This window comes from Chrysemys picta, chromosome 1, assembly GCF_011386835.1.
Source record: "Chrysemys picta bellii isolate R12L10 chromosome 1, ASM1138683v2, whole genome shotgun sequence".
NCBI lineage: Eukaryota > Metazoa > Chordata > Testudines > Emydidae > Chrysemys > Chrysemys picta.
In genome coordinates this window covers 286,787,799-286,809,937 of record NC_088791.1, presented here as the reverse complement: position 1 = coordinate 286,809,937, position 22,139 = coordinate 286,787,799, and the positions used below count along the sequence as shown (strand labels likewise).

Genomic DNA, 22,139 nt, shown 5'->3' with positions numbered 1-22,139 from the left:
AGGTACTTCTGGAACTACAATGCAGCAGTAAAAATGAGCAAAATTCATTTAGCAGATTCTCTTTTTTATCTGAGGTTTCCTTCCATTTAGAATTTAATGAACTAGCTTATATGTTAGCCTCTTCTCCTAAGTGGAAATATTGAAGTTAAGATCTAAATTTTTGCTTCAAGAGGATTAAGGAATTTGGGAGAAATCCCTAGCTTTACTGACCTCAGAGAGGAAAGAACAGAAAGGGAACAAACATTTTCAAGATCCCTATTGACTAGCATACAGCTGAAATAGTACCACTTCAGGACGCAGCAAAATTAGTGATTTTGAAAATCAATTGCCTCCACAGCTCCTAGCTACTGACCAGTATCATAGACACAATGAACCAACAACGAAGTCCTCCTCCAAAGACTTAGGAAGCTAAGCAAAAGCATTGGCTGGGAACATAGCATTGTTCTGATACACACTGTGCGAATAATAGGCACCTGCTACAGTGACTTAAAAAGTTAAACCACACTTGAGACACGTCTTCCTTATTACTAACCTTTTAAATCAAAAATTACAACCATTTGGTTGATCAATTCATAAAAGCAGACTGGACTATCACTCTACTTGGCTCTGTGGAGAAGCACCCAGTGGAAGGATAGACTAGGCTCCTCTAGCAAGTGCATTGGATTCAGTAGTACAAGATTTTCAGGCTGATATCCTGCCTGATTCCAGCAAACTTGATAGATTTACCAAAACTGGCGGGGTGGAAGTACTAAACTATTCTGATAGGCGAGGAACACAAATAAAGCTTAGTAGAGCGACAAACTGGGCTAGGTCAAACTTAGGAAGCTGGTAGGCATAGCAGATTTAGCATATCTATAGGTTATCCTAGGATTGATTATGTTACAGTTGCCAAAAATCCAATTTCAGATTTCCAGCAGTGTGAGAATAAATTATATTTTGAAGCTCTAGAAACAAAAGACACCTTACACCAGGAATTAATTCAGGAAAGATCTATGTCCTGTGTTATGTAGGACCTCAGACTAAAAGATCACATTGGTATCTTATGGCCTTAAAAACAAAAACTTGCAGCTGCAGGCTGATGAATACCTTAAACCACTTGTGTTCAGAGCTAGCCAACAGCAATAATTAGACCACTGGATTATTGTTTATGAGACGCTGTAGCAAGGTTGAGACTCACCAGCACGGCACCTCCTGCTGGTCGTCCAGGGAATTAGCTCTTCCCAGCCCAGAGGGCCCTCTGCAGGCCGGTGTCTTGCCTGCCCCTGGCCCCATATCCTTCCCAGACCCCAGTGCCCTTTGCCCACGGGTTCTGCCCACCACAGTACCCCTTCACTCTGGGTCTCCCCTCCCAGGGGAACCCCCAAATCCCACCTTGCCTCACTGTCTACTACCAGTCTCCATTTAGTCCCCGCTCATTGGGGCAGACGGCAGTCTGTAAACCACTCATCATGGGAAAGGGGGGGTTGGACCAGCTGCCTCTGCCTATTCCAGGGCTGCCCCTCTACAGCCCTAGTACCCTTTTGTGGGCCCTTAACTCAGCCTGCGGCTTTGCTAGGCTGGAGCTCCCCAGCTACCTCTGTCCTTGAGCTCCTGGCTCACAGCCCTTTTATAGGGCCAGCTGTGGCCTGACTGGGGCGTGGCCTCAGCTGTGGCTACTTCCCCAGTCAGCCTTTCCCCAGCCACAGCCCTCTCCACAGCTGCTTTTAACCCCTCCTGGCAGGAGCGGGGTGACCGCCCCACTACAGAAGCAAATCAGCACTGGACACTAGGCAACAGGTCATTTAGTTTCCATCGATTAATACAAATATTTAAGCAAGCACATGCTCACTAATATATTAACTTGAGTCCCTGACCCAAGGAGCTTACAAGTCACACACAGAATAATTCTGGACAAAATGCATAAGTTGCAAAAAACGTTGACTGATTTCCAGGTATGGGGCTGGAAAGAAGTTTTCCACCAGGTCAAATTGGCAGGGACCTTGAGATTTTTTGCCTTCCTTTGCAGCATGGAGTGTGCTGGGATAATTTGGGCATATCTCACTTAATTCCCTGCCATTACTAGGGTCTCAAGCAGTGATGGTACCTTGATCTCTTATGTTCTCTGCCAGGCCCCACAACAGTTGTCTCCTCAGGAATGAAATGCTTTAGTCTAATCGAAGTTATTGGGTTCAGTGAGGTATCTGGATTAAATTTAATGGCTTGTGATATTCTCGTGATCAGACTAGATGACAATGTTCACTTCTGGCCTTGAATTCTTGTTATCCTTCATGACGAAAGATGATGCTGACAATGGTATTATGTCTTAAACTATATGAAACTAAGGCCTGGCCTACACTACAGGCATAGGTTGCGTTAAGTCGACCTAATTACATATGCATCTACTCTACCAGGTCCCTTCCACCAATCTAAGTGGCCTGTAAAGTCGACTTCTGTACTCCACCTCCACAAGAGGCATAGAGCTTAATTTGACATCCATGGGTCGATATGGGGACAGTGTAGATGCTACATTGTGTAATTTTTATTACTTGGCCTCCAGAAGGTGTCCCACAATGCTCTGCTGTAACCACTCTGATGAGCCCTTTCAACTCCACTGCACAGCAGCCACATATACAGGAAATAGCCCATCCATTGGTAAAGCCCCAAGAACTTTTGGATTTTCATTTCCAGTTTGATCAGCATGGAGAGCTCACTAGCACAGCAGATCATGGAGACTCAATGCCCAAATGTGCTCCAGCATGGAGTATACAGGAGGTGGTGGATCTCATTGCTGTGTGGAAAGAAGAGTTTGTGCAGACACAGCTGCGCTGCAGCAGAAGAAACACTGACATCTATGCAAAGATTGCGCCTGTCCTCAAGTACTGTCCATGTTGCTAGGGGGAAGGGGTTATTGTTCAACTGCCCAACTGTGCTCCTGACAGCGGTTTTACAGAAGCAGCAGCACAAGACCTGTTGCCCATGCCTTATAGCCACACTCACCATGGCTGGAGCAGCAAACCAACTCACGCAATAGCTAGGGATTCTGAGTATATTATTGTTTGCAGTGAAGTATATTAAGGGGTAGTTTTTTATTTTGTTTTTTTAAATCAGCCTTGCTCCAGAAACAATATATGCACTGACAATGGTTACCTTGTGCTTTGTATGCCTTACAAATGAAAGCTTGTCCTTCGGTTAATCCCCCACACTGGGAGAGAGGCTTTCCCAGATTAGAAAGCAGAAAAAAGAGGACTCGGGATGACATTTTTACCAAGATAATCAACACCTCTGGGACAGCCAAGGCTGAGCTCAGAACATGGAGAATTTCTCTCCCTGAGAAACTAAACATGGACAGCAGAAGTGCATCCCAGGAGCAGGAGTGTGCCACACAGGAGGAGATGCTGCAGATTATGAGGGCCAAATCAGACATGTTGGAGCGTCTGGTTGAGCTTCAAGAAAGGCAACACAACTCTAGACTCCTTGCAGCCAAGAAAACAGATCAAGAAAAATATGCTCTTTATTTATTCATTCAACACATGGTTGGTTGGTTCATTTTACAGAGGGGGGGGAAAAAGTAATGGGGACATTGGTTTGGGAAGGAACAATACAGGTAAGCTTCCCACGTTACTGTGGCTCATTGCTGAAATGGGTTTTCAAAGCCTCACAGAGGCACAGAGCCGGTCTCTTATTAACGTGGTATCCGTCTGCTCAAAATCAGCTGCCAAGCAATTGGCCTCAACTACCCACCCCAGGGAAAACTTTTCTCCCTTTGTTTCACAGATATTATGCAGCACACAGCAGGTAACAATAACTATGTGAATACTGCTTTCTCTGAGGTCTAACCTACTAAGCAAACAGAGCCAGCAACCTGTTGGTGTCACTAGGCATAGCTACCAGGTAACTTGGGGGAGTGGAAGGCCATAAGTGCAGATGAAACTCCTGCGCTCTGGGTCTAGGTGAGCCACAATAACTCCATCTTGTGAACTCTCACCTACTTCCATGCTAACTGCTTACATGCTGTAGCAGAAATGTAATGGTCAGCTTTTCTAGCAAAACTTGTAGTGATAAGAGCAGGGAAAGGGGGAGGGAGAAGCCTCTACGTCTTAGCCTGCGAAGGCCGAAGATAAGCAGACGAATGGGAACTGTTCTAATAAGCCACAATGTGTGTCTGCTGTAACTGCTCGAGGAGGGAAGGGTAGGAGGGGTAAAAGGAAGTAACAGAACAAAGGCTTGCACAAAAACAGCTTGGAATATAAAATGGGACACTTGCTTGTATTTGCTGCGCTTGATTTGAGACATGCTGGTCTCCTAGTGCCTATTCAGAGCTCTTGAATAAATTTGGTTTGCTTCTCCACCCCTGGTGTCTTCATTGGTGCAAAGCACACCAGGCAACGAACCCTGCTGTTGCCCCCTTTTGGGCCGGCAACAAAGCTTTTAAACGTCCAAAGGCACATTCCACCACCATTCTGCACTTGCTCCTCCTATTGTTGAACCACTCCTTACTGCTGTCCAGTCAGCCAGTGTATGGCTTCATGAGCCATGGGAAGAAAGGATAGGCTGGGTCTCCCAGGATCACAATTGGCATTTCAACATCAACAATAGTTATTTTGTGGTCTGAAAAGAAAGTTCCTGCTTGCAGCTTTCTGAAGAGACTTGAGTTACTGAAGATGCGCACATCGCACACCACACATCTTTCCTGACCATCCGACATTGATATCAGTGAAACTACCTCTGATCCACCAGCTCTTGCAACACCATTGAAAAGTATCCCTTTCAGCTTATGTACTCTTTGGCAAGGTGTTCTGGTTGCCAAAATAGGGATATGGATGCCATCTATCGCCCCACTACAGTTAGGGAGCCCCGTTGCAGCAAAACCATCCACTGTGATTGCCCAGAATCACTACCCTTCTTAGCAGAAGTCAATTAATGGCCCTGCAAACTTGGATCACAACAACTTCCACAGTGTGTTTACCAACTCTGAATTGATTCCCCGCTGACCAGTAACTGTCTGGCATTGCAAGCTTCCATGGAGCGATAGCAACTCGCTTCTCCACTGTCAAAGCAGCTGTCATTTTAGTACTTCTGCACTTCAGGGCTGAGAAAAGCTCTGCACAAAAAGTTCCTGGAAAGTGTCTTCTACATTTGAAAGTTCTGCAGCCATTGCTCATCATCCCATAGCTGCACAACTATGCAATCCTAGTCAGTGCTTGTTTCCCTGGACCAGAAACGGCACTCAACCATGTTCACCTGATGTGCAACTGCCACCAGCAACTGTTTCGCTCTATGGCTTGCAGAAGGGCTGGCTGTGTGACATTGCAATGTTCCGCGTGGCAGCTCCTGTCTCAGCTTCAGAAATACTGCAGGTTAGGGGGATCCGGTGTTTGTAATGCTAACACAAGTGCACAACTGAGCAAGGTCCATGTTGCTCGGGCTATGGGGTATGCACAGCTAAGCCAGGCTTTCAAAAAAAGGTGCAAAAAACCTTGTTTAGTTTGCCGAAGAGATCAGGGAAAGGAGGGAGGAAAGTGCATCATGGGAGACCGAACTCATGTTCCCATTACCACCCATGACAATGTTTTGGTCCCATGAGGCGTTGCAAACCCTACCCCAAATCCCATTAGTCTAGTTGAACTGTGGGATAGCTATACAATGATGCACAGAGCAGTGCACTGTGCAAGCGCTGCTAGTGAGGACACACTTCACCAAGACAATAAATGTGTTGTGCACATGCAAGATTGACTTAATTAATTTGAAGGCTCGATGTCAACTTACACAAAATAGACTTCACTTTCTAGTGCAGACATGATCCAAGATGTGTAAACTTACTGTTCTCATTTTTTAAAAAGGAAGACTGTTCTAACCATAAGAGAGGACGCTGATGTTCATCGTTTGAGAATGAACTGCAGTATCTTGGATGACAGAAGACTTGCTACCTCATAACTATGAGAAGTCTTCACAAAGTATTTTATGTTACAAGTCTGTTTAGACACACAAACCAACAAGTTTAAGTGACAACAGCTAAGCTAGTCTCAGAACATGAATTATATACGGTTATGAAGGAGGTGGGAAAGGGTTTTCACCACACATTTGCCCTGAAAGGGTTAATGAAGACAAAGAAGGGGGCTAATTAACCCAACAGGCCAGAGGTGAGAAGTATCAGGTGGCTAAGTAATCCCCTGAATGAGGGAGGGAGCCCAGCTGAGAAGGAATGAGCTGGGTTGGGCTATAAAGGCAGGAAACTGGCAGCAGAAAGGAGCTGCTGGGCAAGTCTGTAGTCACTCCCTGGGAAAAGGGAGGTAGGACAGGACTCAGGGAAAGGCCCTAAGGTCTAAGAGGGAACAGACCTTGACTGCTGGCTAGAGGGTCTCTCATACGACACCTGGAGTAGAGGGCAGGCCTGGGTTCCCCAGCCAGACACTGAGGGACTACGAGGAAGGCTCCCTGAGCCTGTTTATTTATGGAAAAGACTTTCCAACCCCAGTAGGTGAAACCATTTGGTGACCTGGCTGGAGGCAGTCATGAAGAGGCAGCAGCAGCTTGCAGAGCGAGAGAGGTTCTGCAGACCTACATAGAGAGGTGGAAGGATGACATGCAACCGCGGGAATGGGTGTCAACCTTGCAAGCTATTCCCCTGAACTAGTAGGAGGGGGCACCATCTTGGCAGTCAGTGGAGCACTCCATCACAGGGTTTTTTTAAAAATAAAATGTACAAGATAGTATTAAACACTACTTTAGCAAGCCATGCAGCCCTAACAGGTTAACCCAATTTTTGCATGCCTTAAATGTGATTACTACATTCATTATGGGGTTTGCCTCAGACAGTTATACTAGTTGCCCTATGACGAAGCAGCAATTGGTACAGAGTACAGCAATTGAAAACCAATGACCAATACTGACATTTTTACTGGGTGCATCTAGACTAGGGGTAGGCAACCTATGGCAAATGTGCCAAGGCAGTACGCGAGCTGATTTTCAGTGGCTCTCACACTGCCCGGGTCCTGGCCACTGGTGCAGGGGGCTCTGCATTTTAATTTAATTTTAAATGAAGCTTCTTAAACATTTTAAAAACCTTATTTACTTTACATACAACAATAGTTTAGTTATATAATACAGACTTCTAGCAAGAGACCTTCTAAAAACATTAAAATGTATTACTGGCACGTGAAACCTTAAATCTGAGTGAATAAATGAAGACTCAGCACACCACTTCTGAAAGGTTGACGACCCCTGATCTAGACATATCATAGACCAGTAACCATTTTTTCCAGTTTAGCCAGATTTTATCAGTTATATTTTAGCTTTTCATTCAAACTGGCAGTATTAAAAACTGTTTTTAATGGAGAGACTGTCTAGCAGCAGTGAAGATACGCTAATGTTAAAGTTGTGGAAGATATTGGGTTAGTCACCGAACACAGCAGAAGCAAAACTTTAAGTAGTCTTACCATATCATCTGTCAGTGTCTTGATATTTAAATGCTGTAAATTAAAGAAAAAACAAACAGTCATGTCACTACCTTACTTGTAACAGTGTGTAGCGAGGCAGTGGAATACCCCACAGCCCCGCTGAGGGCCGAACCTCCCCTAATGTAGGCGGAGCCACCGGGTCCGGCACCCACCCCTCAGAGGTCACGGTGCCGACCCGGAAGTATAAAAGCCCGCCTCCAAGCTCAGTGGAGAACAAGCTGGCGGAGAGAGCAGACGTCTGTGGCTGAGCTCCCGCTTGGGAGACAGCAGCAGGCCGCGACCGGCCTGCTGATTCACCAGGCCAGCTGAGCCTACCCCTCACCCGTTACCCCGAGGAGGACTGGCCAAGCCTGCCCCTTTCCAGCTACTCCGAGGAGGAGCCGAGCCTGCCCCTTTCCAGCTACCCCGAGGAGGAGCCGAACCTACCCTTCGCTACCTACCCAGAGGAACCGATGCTGGTGGAGAGCACTGAGGACACACACTAGTACGGCCCAGGTACCCTACGAGGGGGAGTGTGGAAGTAGCCTGGGGGCAGCCGACCCTAGTCTGGCTGCAGCACTGCCAGAGCCTACATCAGTGTGTTGCGGCCAGGATCCCCACTGTCAGCAGCGAGTTTCCGTCGCTGCTAGGGCCCCGGGCTAGCACACAGTGGAGTGGGAGGGCCTGCGTCCCCACTGCCACCCACTCCTTGGGTGGCAGACTCCCCCTTTTCCCTGGCCTAGAGAGGCTGGGACCTGTTGCTCATTGACTCAGCCCCTGTTTAAGGGCCTGGGTTCCTGACTGCGTGGTTGCTGCCCCATCCTGAGTGAGGGCCCAGGGCTTTTTCTGACCTATTGGCTCAGCCCCTGCTTAAGGGCCTGATCCCCTAACCGTGTGTTTGCTGTCCCACGCTACCACTGGACCAGGACTGACGGCGGACCAGAGCGAGGCGGTAGGATACCCCACAGCCCCGCTGAAGGCCGAACCTCAGCCGAGACTACTACACAGCTGTTTTACTTTAAGTGGATTTTTTTTTTAAATCTACAAAAACAGCAAAAGTTCAATGTGATTGAAGCCTTAAAGCTATTTTAATAAACTAATTTGAAATTAGTACCTCACAAGAAATTGCCTTAGAAGTTAGTATTACTTCTATGGTTTTTTAGGGTATTTTTTGGTTTTATTACAGGGAGGGGGTGTTCTTGGCGCTACTGCTTACTTACAATTGACAGCAAATCATTTGAGACACACAACCATTTATATTTTCCAATCTCTAACAAAATTGTATAGTTACTGGACTCGTACTTGACTGAATGGAAAATAAAGCAATACCATGCAAGTACAGCCTAAAACAATTCACATCTTACCTGTTGACCTGTGATATGTGAACTCTAGCACACCTCCCAGTAAATCAGGCACAATACAAAAGTGTCTTTTGGTTCTAAACTAGGGTTGTCAATTAATCGCAGCAAATGCATGTGATTAACCCAAAATAAATTAACTAGATTAAAAAACAAACAGTCACGATTCATCGCAGTTTAAAATTGCACAGTCAAACTATTAAAAATATTTTTGGCCGTTATTCTACATTTTCAAATATATTGATTTCAATTACAACACAGAATACAAAGTGTACAGTGCTCACTTGTATTAAATACAAATATTTGCACTGTAAGAAAGATAAACAAAAGAAATAGTATTTTTCAATTCACCTCATACAAGTCCACTCAGTCCTATTTTTTTTTCTAGCCAAATCACTAAGAGAAACAAGTTTGTTTATATTTATGGGAAATAATGCTGCCCGGCTCTTATTTATAATGTCACCTGAAAGCGAGAACAGACATTTGCATGACACTGTCATAACCATTGTTGCAGCCACTGTTGCAAGGTATTTACCAGCCAGATATGCTAAACATTCATATGCCTCTTCCTGCTTCGACTTGAAGGCTCTCAAGTTTTACACAAGAGATTGCACTACAGTACTTCTATAAGGTGAACTGGAAAATATTATTTCTTTTGTTTGTACTTTACAGTGAAAATATTTGTCAAAAAAGTGAGCACTGTATACTTTGTATTCTGTGTTATAATTGAAATCAATATATTTGAAAATGCAGAAAAACCATCCCAAATATTTATAATTTAAATTGGTATTCTACTAAGTGCAATTAAAACTGTAATTGTCACTTTTTTTAATCTCACAATTGTGATTTTTTTTAATCGTTTGACAGCCCTATTCTAAACCCTTCTGTGTGCACCATAGTTGAGATATTCTCAAGTTGAAAGGAAAGTTGTTAGCTGCTCCATATATTACCTCTACTTGCTGAGGTCTCTTGTCCTTTAAGGTAGTTTGGGAGGGTGCCTATACTGGTGTTTTCCCAAAATGTGACAACATTTATCAGCTAAGAAAATAAAATGCTGCCCCATAATACAGCTGCCACCAGACACACAAGGGATCTACCAAGCAATGACCTAAATGCAGAGGAATATTTATGGGAAAAGTATTAAGTGTTCAGCATTGTCCTTACTCTGCCTTCTCTGAAATCAACAAAAGTTCTATGACGGGACTTCAATGGGAGAAAAGTTAGAAATTTTCCTAAATGTTCAGCATTGGCCTATGTAAACTTACAGTGGGATGATTGCAAATATTGAGGATGAAATGAGGACAACTGGGTACAATAAGAGAAAATTGTCTTATGACAACCTTTTATCCAGGTCCCTCAAAGTCAGTCTTCACAGTGGGTGTTCCTCATCTCCACAGCAACTAGAGGCAGAGTCTTTGTTCAGAGCCTGGGCTTACGACCACCTTTTAAGAAAAACCCTTCAAAACAATAGCTTTCAAAACTAAAAATACTGTCGTCCTGGAGAGTTCTCCCTAAGAAGTGGTCCTAAGCCCAGGCTCAGAACAAATATCTGGTCTGCCTTCAGTTGCTATGGAGACAGGGAGCCTCCATTGTGAAGACTGACATGAAGGGTCTTAAATGAAAGGTCACAGTAAGACAGAATTTTCCCTCTCTCATTCCATTCCACATCAGATGTGTCACTATGTTTTCTACATTACACTAATAATCTTTAGTGAAGGAGGGGGGATTAAATTTATCCATTAAGAATTCAAAAGAAACTTACAGGTTCTTACACCACTGCATAACACCTTTCTACCAAAGCAATAAATACTTCAGGAGGGATGACTCTGTCAACTCTCTAGTGTCTGAGAAAGTAGTAGAGTTCAAACAGTGACCAGAACAATCACGGTGGGGCATTGTGGGACACTTCCTGGAGACCACTAAGGTAAACTTAGTTAACGCAGGGTCTAGACTGACTCTGCATCACCCTAACTACATGGACCTAAGCACTACACCTCTTGTGGAGGTGGAGTTATTATGTCGGCGTAGTGGGCAAGTTACATTGGCAAGAGCAACATTTTCATATAGATCAGGTGTGGCCAAACTGCGGCTCGTGAGCCACATGAGGCTCTTTTACAGTTAAAATGTGGTTTGCGGAGCCTCCCCATGCCTCTCATTCTCCACCTACCTGGGGCGGGGGAGAGGGGCTCAGGGCTTTTGCCCTGCAGGTGGGGTGATGGGGCTAGGGGCTTCCGCTCAGTGGGAAAGGGGTCCAGGGACTTCACCCCCATTCTTGCTAAAGCCCCAAGCACCAGCAAGTGCCTCCCCTGGGGCTGAAGTCTCAAGCCCTGCCACAAGGCAGAAATCACAGGTATGTGTGCCTGGCTCTCAAACTTCTTATCATCATCATATGCGGCTGGGAGGATCAGTAAGTTTGGCCACCCCTGATATAGATGCTTAGTGTTAAGTCAATATAAGCTGTCTTGTGTCAACTTAACTCTGTAGTGTAGACCAGGCCTTACTCCAGAAGCCTTACAACACGTCTTAAGCAACTGCTTAGGGCCATGCTAAGAGCCTGGGTCTCATCATCTGGGGAGAAGCAACTATAAGAAGAATTTTTTTTCTTAAGCGGATGACCACGAGGGGCCACAACTGGGACACTGAACAATGCAGGATAACGAGCAAACAGCTCAGGAGGAACTAGACTCAAACCAGGGATGGCAGGAAGAAGTCCAGCAGTGGAAATGTCACCTATTCATTTTCTGAGGAACTGGATAGGATTTTGATTAGTTACACTACAAATCAATGCAGGAAGGTTGTGGATCCCACTGTCCACTCTATTCTCACCCCCAAAGAATGACCAGCAAAAACTCAGAGGAAGTGCACAAGGCGGCCAGTGAAGAACTGTCCCTGGAAAACCAGGATCTGTTCATGACCCCAGACCCTAGCACTGGCCAGGTATACTAACTCCCCACTTAATGCTGTAGTTATGTTCCTGAAAAATGCGACTTTAAGCTAATCCAATTTCCCCATAACAATTAATGTAAATGGGGGGGGTTAGGTTCCAGGGAAATTTTTTTCACCAGACAAAAGACTATTATATACACACATACATACATACATACACACACAGTGTGTGTGTGTAAGTTTTAAACAAACAATTTAATACTGGTCGACAGCGATGATGATTGTGAAGCTTGGATGAGGTGGTGAAGTCAGAGGGTGGGATATTTCCCAGGGGATGCCTTACTGCTAAATGATGAACTAGCAATCGGCTGAGTCCCCAAGGGTTAACACATTGTTGTTAATGTAGCCTCGTGCTCTACAAGGCAGCACGAACGGAGGGAGGGGAGACAGCATGGCAGACAGAGACGCACACCACGTGTGAGAGAGAGAGAGAAAGAGAGATTGCCCCTTTAAGTACGCTGACCCCACTCTAAGTACACTGCCTTTTTAAATAGATCAGCAAGTTGAGGCAGCAGCTCCTGCCAGCAATTTCCTTCCATCCTGAGCCCTGTCATTTGTCCCCCCTACTCTTTGGAAATGGGGTAAGCGGGTTGCAGGTGCAGAGGGAGGGGGACACCCTGACATTAGTCCCCCTCTTCTTCCCCCCACCTTGCACAGCAAGCAGGATGCTCAGGAGAGCAGCTCCAAGGCACAGGGCAGGAGCAGCACATGGCAGTGGGGGGAGGGACAGCTGAACTGCCAGCAACTAATAGCCTGCTGGGCGGCTGACACACAGGGAACTTAGGGGAACAGGGAGCTGATAGGGAGACTGCCAATCCCCCTGGTTCCAAGCCCCGACCAGCTAGCTCCAACAAGCTGCTCTTCCTGCAAGCAGTGGACAAAGCAGGTGGCTACCAAAAGACATTATAAGTGAGCATTACGCAACTTTAAACGAGCATGTTCTCTAACTAATCAGCAACGAAACAACGTTGACAGGGACGACTAAGTGAGGAGTTACTCTATAAGACTAGCCCAATTCCTGCTGTGCAGAAATCTATACTGATCCCCAGCCAAAAACCCAGGCTAGGATAGAGAAGGGAGATCCTCTCGAAGGAGCCTTGGCATGGAAGTCTCTCTCTTTACAATTGATCATCATTATTGTGCTATATTGCCACACTAGCTTCTGTTCCGGTTGCCCCTTGGCTTTAGACATTTTAGGCAGACATGAGCTTTAGTCTCCAGCCTCTGCAGTCTGTAACAGCTGTCCCAGCCAGGCTAATGCTCTGGCTATCAACTGTTTTCAAGTCCATACTACAGAAGGCATATGCCCACCCATCTATTTCTTTTCCTTCCCCACATCTGTCCTGCCTAGCCAACACACCACCACCCCAAGCCCCATTTGCCAGCTCACAATGGCAGCCAGCAGCATGGTGCAGCCTGCACTCCAGCCACCCTCTGGTGGCATATTCCAATAATGAAAACATTAATTGGTGCGAAATTTAGTCTGAGACAGCGGTCACAAGAAAAGAAGTTTGGTTAGCATTCTCACTTTACATGAGGTACACATTATCATTGTATACCTGTAAGGGTACAAGGACCACAACTCCTTGCTTATTAATAAATGTCCTTCAACACACATTCTTACAGAAAAAGAGCTTTGCCTTAGGGATAGCAAATCTCTTAATGGCTGCTCTTAGGCTTACATAGAGAACGACTGGGAACTATGTGCTTCAGACAATGATTACATAACCCTATATATATATTTTGCTACTAACTTTCACCATGGAACAAAGCAGAATCTAAGCTAAGACTGACAAATTGCTCAATTTTTGTCTGGACAGTATGGGAGCTAACTACAAGTCATTCTCCCCAGTGTAAGTCGCAATTCCCTGGCACTCCTGCACCACCATCTTAGTGACCAACTTATCTTGCTCATCTGCCCTTTGCCTTTTTGAATAAGACCATTCTCTTCCTTCAGCTCTACCCACCTCAGTATAATATAATCGAGTTAGGACAGCACAAAGGGGATGTAGAAGGCATTACTATCCAGCTAACACACCAGATGCCCACGTGCTAATCTCTGACATAGTATTAGCAAATCTGCAAACCCAAACTGAAAACAGAATTCCCACCTCCCCCAGTCTCTAAGGTACAATGCCAAATCCTAGCAGCATATCCTACAAGACAAAAACCCCAATACAGCCTCCTTATGCACATACTACTTACCATCGCTGAGATTCCCCCAAAACTGGGAAGAATCTCAGGGAGGAGAAATCAGAAATGCATATTAAAAAATGTTGTCAGTCTCTTTTGGAACACAAAAGATGATTACTTGTTTTTTTCTCCTATGCCCACAGCCAAGACACCCACAGCGGCCAGATCATCAGGGACAGGGCCTATATCAACAATTGATCAGGGGGTGAGAACAGAAAACTCAGGATGATATGTTAAGGTACCTCATTGCAAAGTCAAACAAACAAAAATAAAAACAGGCAGGGAAATGGAGGCTGTACTTTGTATGTGTGTGGGGGGAAGGCTCTCCAGGGAGATTATTAAAGTGGCCAAAGAGTGTCACAATGACCAGGGATAATGTTACTATAGCAAGAAAAACTACTGAAAAAGAAAGGGACATGCAGAGGCAAATCCTGAAAGCAAGACGGACCCAGAATGCTCTGCGATGTTACATGCTACTGTTTAGGGAACAGACAATGCAGGGTTGTAAACTAGGACCCAGCCATGTTCTGCAACCTCTGGATAATACAGTATACTGGGAACACCAGAAACTCCTCCCCCGCTGTACTGCCACAGCGTTGTTCCCAGAATTTATTCCCTTCACGGACCCAAACTCAGGGCAATAAGAACAGCTGCACCTGCGAGTCCAGCTGTTTTGAGCCATTTAATGCCCCTAATAACTTTGAACTTTTCCTGTTTGAAGTCTTCTAATGTTGAGGGGCAGAGGGAGAGAGGCAAGGCACCTACACTTGCTTGTTACTTAAATCCCCCCTCACTGTGTCATTTTGAACGTTTCATTATTGTTCTAATTAAAGAATGTAATATAGCAAAGAGAAAAAAAATTAAATATAAAAATGGTTGAAGATTCATTTTTAAGAGTCAATGCATTTTACACAGAAAATCTATAGATTTTAAATTCATAGGATTTTTTAGGCATAAACAAAATAAAATAAGGATTGCCCAATATTTCACTTCCACCACTCAAACAACACTAAAGTGCTCACAATCCATTCCACCCACCCTTCACGGGTTAACAGATTGATGTCATGTTGCACTTTTTCCAGGTCTGAGATTCAGAATTAAGAGCTATAGACATCCCTGACAATATTGCCTTGACAGTTTCCATTTTCTACTGGAGCCTAGCTAACTGCTGAGTAAGTCTCTGCACCTCTGCCCAATTTTCCCACCTCTCATCATTAAAGCTTTTTCCCTTATTCTTACGAATGTTGTGCAAAATGCAGCATGCAGCTCTAATCTTAGGCACATTTTTTTCCCTGTAGACTCTAATCTATTCCACAGACAGTTCCGCCATCCTTGCAAAGCAGCCAAACACACAATCCAACTACTTCATTCTCTGCCATAAATCATTAAATTGGTTTGGAAATACCAGCAGCCATCTCTCTACAATTTAGGCTGATATAATGACTAAGTAAGATTCTGTCATGGAGGTCACGGAATCTGTGACTTCCAGAGACCTCCATGACATTTTCCTCTTCAGCCCCAAGGCAGAGGAGCTGGAACTATCAGCTGGTGAGGGAGCACACTGCTCACTCTGAGCACACTGCTCAGAAGCAAAGCAAAAGGACCATGTGATGCCACATGCTTAGTATGTAGAAAGTTGCCACTGTGTACACTCAAGGATGCAAATTGAAAGAAGATATAGCCCTCCCACATGCACAGTATTAGTACAGCTTACATACTACAAATTAAATAATGTGCATCAAATCAATATGGCTTAAAAACCCCCAAGTAGACAAGCTAAAATTAGTGCTAGAGAATATTTTAGGCATATGGCGGAACAGAAGTTGAGGCAGTGATCTAGTGTTTTAGGTGGAAGTTTGCTTTCTCCCAAAAGTAGAAACTATGATAAATGAGGCCTTCATTCTCTGCCATAAATCATTAAATTGGTTTGGAAGTACCAGCAACCATCTCTCTACAATTTAGGCTGATATAATGACTAAGTAAGATTCTGTCATGGAGGTCACGGAATCTGTAACTTCCAGAGACCTCCATGACATTTTCCTCCTCAGCCCCAGGGCACAGGGGCTTGAACTATCAGCTGGCGAGGGAGCCCTGCAGTTGCCCAGCCACCGCAGGGGGACCCCACAGCTCCCAGCCACCGGACCATCGCTCCAAGCTACCGTGGGCAGCAGGGGTCCCGGCACCAGTGGGTGCTGGACTCTTCTCCCTACCCATTTTGTCACAGTTATTTTTAGTAAAACTCAGGGATAGGTCACAAGCTTCTGTGAATTTGTTTATTACCCATGACCTGTCCATGACTTTTACTAAAAATATCCGTGACAAAACTTTAACCTTAATAATGGCTACCAGAAACAACTTCCCATTAGGGAATGTTTAAAGGGATTGGACAAAAGAAGCTTGAACAGAAGGGTTTGACAAACAGATGAATGTTCACCAGCAGAACTGTAGACTTTAGTGAAGATGGCAGATACTTAACTTTACAGAAAGCTAGATATTTAAGGAAGCTAGTAGACACTTTGCTCACCCAGCCTGGAGAGGCTTAAGACCAACAATTTACAGGCTCAGCATTTAAAAAAAGTGAGAATACACCAGATTCTTATACTACTTAAAATACAAGAGTATTCAAGATGTCAGAAACTACTTTTTAAAGAGCCATCAGCTTTCTGCAAGCAAGACCCCAACACTAAGGGGGGAGGGGGGAGGGAGAAAGGAATCAAGTATGAGTCATCTTGTGGGAAAGAATGCCTTTGACCTTCACACACCTTCAATAGGTCCTTCACAGCTACTTCTGAGGGTGGCTGCTCACGGTCTTTGAAGTCTTCCAAATTAGGAGAAGAGAAGCATAGACAGACGGTTTACCATATTCACAGATTGTGATGAACACGGAGTTTTAGAGCTGGGTTTTGGTTTCACTGACCTGGAAATTTTGTGGTTGCAGCTAGATACACAAGTCTGGAAGTCAGGATTTGGAGGCCATTCAAATCAAGATTGTTGCATGGGGCATCCATTTTTCTGAATGGGTTTATATCTTTTGCAAACAATATGCCTAAAAAATTAAGAAGTCTAAGATGACTCATTTTCCCAGGAGCCAGAGTTGTTTATCTGACCCGTTCTCAGATTGGTTCAAAACAAAGAGAAACAAACCTTCTTGGTTGGGTCAGTTCCAGATTATCCATTGGTAGCCAGAGCCAAGACATGAAATTTTCAGAGTCAGGGAACAGATTTGGCCCAGGAAATCAGATCTTTGCAGAAATCCAGGTCACCCAGAGACATGCAGTTCTAGACCCAATACCGATGTCGATTTAGAAGATACAAAGTCAAGTTCCAAGTTTGACATTTCTCTTAACAGAAAGGCTTCTCTTGTCCTTGTCTGTGATCACATGCAGATGAGCAAATCTCAAGGAAGAGATCAGAACGTTTCTCTTTGACTCAACATTAGCCTCAAGATCCCAGAGATCAGCAAGATTTCTTAAGATTGTGGTTTCTTAATGAAGATAGTTTGCCAAGAGAAGATCTGGGATCGCATATATGCTCTCTTGCCTGCAGAATGCTATTACCACAGCAAATTCTGAAGGTCCAAGAGTTCATGTTAGCCCAAACAATAGGAATTGACTGAAAAATAAGGTTGCCAGTCGCAAGCCTGAACAATCTCATGAACCAGGCAATGAGATGTCATCTCTGACGCTGAAGTACGTGAAGTACCTTTACTGATAGCCATTTGAGCAACCTACAAGCATCTGATATTTTAGGTACTGTTTTGGCCACTTCAGGTCCAACCACCATCTTATCTTCTCAATCTTTTGATAACAATTCAGTACCCAAATAACCTGTTTTTTTGTGTGTGCTTTTACCCTATACTATACAGGAGACTAGTGTTCCTCAAATAAGGGGTCCTGAGCCAAAAGGGAGTTGCAGGGGGTCACAAGGTTATTTTAGGGGGCTCGCAGTATTGCCACCCTCACTTCTGCACTGACTTCAGAGCTGGGCAGCCAGAGGGCAGCAGCTGTTGGCTGGGTGCCCAGCTCTAAAGGCAGTGCCCCTGCCAGCAGCAGAGCATAAGTAAGGGTAGCAGTACTGCAACCCCCCCCCCCCGACAATAACCTTGAACCCCCCCCACAACTCATTTCTGGGTCAGGACCCCTACAACTACAACACAATGAAATTTCATATTTAAATAGCTGAAATCATGAAATTTACAATTTTTAAAAAGTATGACCATGAAATTGACCAAAATGGACCTTGAATTTGGTAGGGCCTTACATGTATGGGATGACTGCACTTATGGACTGCAAATCAGTGTGGAAGGGTTACAATGAGGAATTTGTGCCATTATACTGGACTGCCCCTAGGTACTGTATTAAGAATCATTAACTGTTAGAAGTAGTTGTCTGGGGTATTTGCAACTTTTATTTCTAGCAGCACTAATAAAGTAAAAATGGAGAATTCTTGCTGCAGTCCTGGATAGAATCCAAAGCTCTGATCAACTGTATTCAGTATTATACAGCCCCATTCGCTGTTCAATCATGCAAACTCCCCCATCATTTCTTCAAAATCATAGTTAATGACTCACCATGTGTTCACAAAGTTTTAACTTGTGAACAGCAAGTTGTGACCATGACTAAGATCAGATGAACAGTTAAAAATCAATTTATGAAAGAGTAAATCCTAAGGTGCTCTTTTACAGCTGTGTTAAGAACTGTGGGAGACATGTTGAGAAGTAAAGACCACGGTTGCAAGAAAGAATGTTAAATAGCTCTCAAAAAATATGAAGTCCAGTCCAAAAACATACTGATCAAGACACAGTCTATTATCCTTCCCTTCTATGATTATGAGAAAAATAATAATTTGTCATGTCAAAATAACTCACCCTGTGAAAGTAAATTTTTTACAGGGGATTTTTAGATAGTATAAGGAATTCAGAGTTTGAAATGAAAGAAATCACCAGTGTACAGGAATACCAGGTACAAGTTATCCCTGACCTAACTGTAAAGTCAGTCAGATCATTAATGACTATAAGAAACAAAATTGGTTAGACACTCACTAACTAGAGCAGTGGTCACCAGCTTGTCAATCGTGATTGACTGGTCGAGCCTAGAGGGTCTCCCAGTCGATCGGGATCTCTGGCAGCATAGTGTGGCTGCAGCTAAGGCAGACTCTCTGGCTACACAGCCCCACACCGCTCCCAGAAGGGGACAACTCAGCCCCAAGGGTGCAGGAGCAGGGGTCTCCCTCTGTGCTGCTCCCACACGGGCCTGAGAGCTGCAGGAGCGGTGTTTGCAGAGAGGGGCAGTGTGGAGCCATATGACCCCCATGCCTGCCAGGGGCTGCACAGGCACTTTGGCCCCTTCCTGGAATGGTTTGGGGCCAGGGTAGGCAGGGAGCCTGCCTTAGCCTCGCTCCGCCCACCGGTAGATGCCGGAGGTAAGTGCTGCCCGGTGGGAAGCTGCACCCTAACCTTCATCCCTGAGCCCCGTCGCAGAGCCAGCACCCCAAGCCCCAGCCCTGACCCCCCTTCCAGAGCCCACACCCTACACCCCACTCTGTGCCAGCCCAGAGCCCCCTCCTGCACCCAAACTCCCTCCTAGAGCTTGCACCCCTCAGCCCTCCTGCACCCCAACCCCCTTCCCCAGGCTCAGCCCAGAGCCCCCTCCCACACTGCAAACCCCTTGTCCCCAGCCCAGTGCTCACACTCCCTCCTGAACGCCAACCTGGTGAAAGTGAGTGAGGGTGGGGGAGAGCGAGCCACAGGTGGGAGGGGGAGTGGAGTAGGCAGGGCCTCTGGAAACGAGTGGGGTAGATCCTGGGTTGCCCTTATATTCAAAAATAAATTAAAATAAATTAAATAAAAATAAATTAATGGAGATATCCCATCTCCTAGAACTGGAAGGGACCTTGTCGAGTCCAGCCGCCTGCCTTCACTAGCAGGACCAAGTACTGATTTTTCCCCAGATCCTCAAGTGGCCCCCTCAAGGATTGAACTCACAACCCCGGGTTTAGCAGACTAATGCTCAAACCACTAAGCTATCCCTGCCCCATGATCTTGGGCATAAAAAGGTTGGAGACCACTGAACAAGCGGATGAAATCTATTAGCCAGAAAAGGAAAAGCTCCCTCACCAGCAAAATCTACCCGATAGTCTACATAGAAAAGTTTAGCAGTTATACCAATATAGTTAGACATATGTAACGCTTCATGTGCGCACTCTTACTCAAGTTCTTTTAGTTTAGCTAAAAGATCTATCCAAGCAATATGAACTAAACAGGAAAAAAATATATACTCAATAAAATAAGAATATCTGGGGTGTGAAATATACTGATATAACTATGTTGATTTAAATTCACACTTCATAGAACAGTTTTTGTTTGGGTATAACCTGAAGACCACACTTAACTTTAATATCTTTCCCAGAGATCCTGCCCACACTTAACAGCTGGGAAACAGTAGATGCTGTGGTTCTTAAAAAAGCATCCTTAACCCAGCTGAGAGATTCTCACTTTCACTATTAAATTGTGGCTATCAAGAGTGCTCTATCTGAACTCCTTCTTAAATTATCCATTATGCAGCCTTCTAGGTACCACTTTTGATTTTTTTTAATTTTCCATGAACAGCTAGCAGCTCCTGAACCCTTCTGTGTTAGTAGATCAGAAGCATTGTATTTAGTTTGTGACAGCAAACCCAGTTTACAGGAGCCCAGAGGTCCCCAACAAACAAACAAAATGTCCTTCGACACATACAATATGGATTTAAAGGAATACTGGCAACGTCAATCGTTGTTTTGAACCAGTTCTCTCTCTTCCCCCAGTCGACATGCCCGAGCTGTCACCACTGACCAGCCACTCGCTCAGGTGCGCACTCAGCATGCTGAAAAGAAAGCCCCATCCAGCCCCGCCTCTAACAAGTACAACTTTCCAGCCCCTCTCTCTGGGCGGTCAGCTTCCCCTCTCCCTGCAGGCCTCGCATGGCACTTGAGGAGAGAGGACTGTATGAAGCTGGGAAAGTGAATTTGGCAGGAGACGGAAGAGAAAGCACAGCGCCCGGCTATTTGTGATTTTAAAACGGACTCGAGCCCATCTTTCCTCCTGGGCCGGGTCGGGAGGAAAGGCAGCCACTGGGGCCCCGGGACCAGGGAGAGGCAGCACCGCCAGCCTTAGGTGGTCAGCGTGGGACACACCCAGGTGCCCTGGGGCTGACTTGACCGGGCAAGGCCGGGATTTGCTTCCTGCCCCACGGACTAGGGCAGCAGCAGGAGCCCTGTGCGCGCGGCGGCCGGGGAGCCCAGTTACACTAGCCGCTGCTGGCCGCCTCACACTTACAAATTTGGGTTTCCTGCCGTCCACAGCCGCGTCCTCCGGGCCGGCCCCACTCCCCGCCCCGGGGGGCACCTTCCTGCGAAGCAGCTTGTTCTCTCGGCCGCCCCGGGCAGGCGGCGGCGACGAGTCGCTGTAGCGCTGCTGCGGCCGCCGCGGCTCCATGGCCCGCGTCGCTCTTTTTCCCGGGCAGGTCGCAGGCGGGGCGGGTGGGTCACTGACTCGCCCAGGCCGGCGGATCCCGGGCTCTCCCCTGCTGGCCTCAGCCGCGCCCGGCGCGTGTCTGTAATTAGAGCGGCTTAGCTGGGCGGCGCGGGGGGGCTCAGGGTAAAGCCGCCGCCTCGGCCCGGCAGGGGATTTAGCCGGGAAGCTCCTCTAATCTCGGCCGCCTCCGGCTGCTCGCTCTGCCCCCGCGCTAGGTGCTCGGATGCGGAGAAGGAAAATCCAGTTGTGCAGTAAACGGCTTCTCCAGCACGGCTCTCCCCGCCGCAAGACAGTCTGCCGCGTCCGAATAGTCCCGCCACTGGCATTCCCGCCCCCTGTCTCCCGAACTAACCAATCAGGAACCGCGGGCGTGCAAGTCTGTTTTATCATTGGTCGGACCTTCTGTCAATCCCTGCCAATCAGCTGTTTGCCCGGCGAGGCTGAACCAGCGGTGTTCTTCGAACCACAGTTGCAGCCCCAGCCGGACTACATATCCCGAAAAGCAACGCGGCGATAACCACGCGGGGAATAGTTAGCATTGCATGCCGGGAACTGTAGTCGCCTTTGGGTGGAGTGTCTCCCAGCTACGTACGGAAGGATTGGTGTACCCAGCAGAACTTGGGGCGGGAAACCAGAGCTAGGCGCTCTTATTCCTGGGGGGCCGTCAGCTCACGGGCGAGTCACGCTGACGTTATGACAAGGAGAGAGAACTGAGGT

At 46.1% G+C, this 22,139-nt stretch overlaps 1 protein-coding gene across 3 annotated transcripts in view; it reads right to left on the bottom strand.

The window, feature by feature from the left end:
• Positions 1-21,778, bottom strand: part of DIAPH3 (diaphanous related formin 3) — a 502,952-nt gene extending 481,174 nt beyond the window's left edge. Inside the window, exons 1-2 of one of the 3 annotated variants that reach the window (XM_065581159.1) lie at positions 21,225-21,778; positions 7,416-7,448 (exon numbers count right to left, since the gene is read on the bottom strand). In XM_065581159.1, the coding sequence (XP_065437231.1) occupies positions 7,416-7,448; positions 21,225-21,383 (192 nt within the window). In that variant the 5' untranslated portion in view covers positions 21,384-21,778. The remainder of the gene's footprint in view (positions 1-7,415; positions 7,449-21,224) is intronic. The other 2 variants (XM_065581157.1, XM_065581158.1) reach the window with 2 other exon arrangements.
• Between the last annotated feature and the right edge of the window lie 361 nt (positions 21,779-22,139).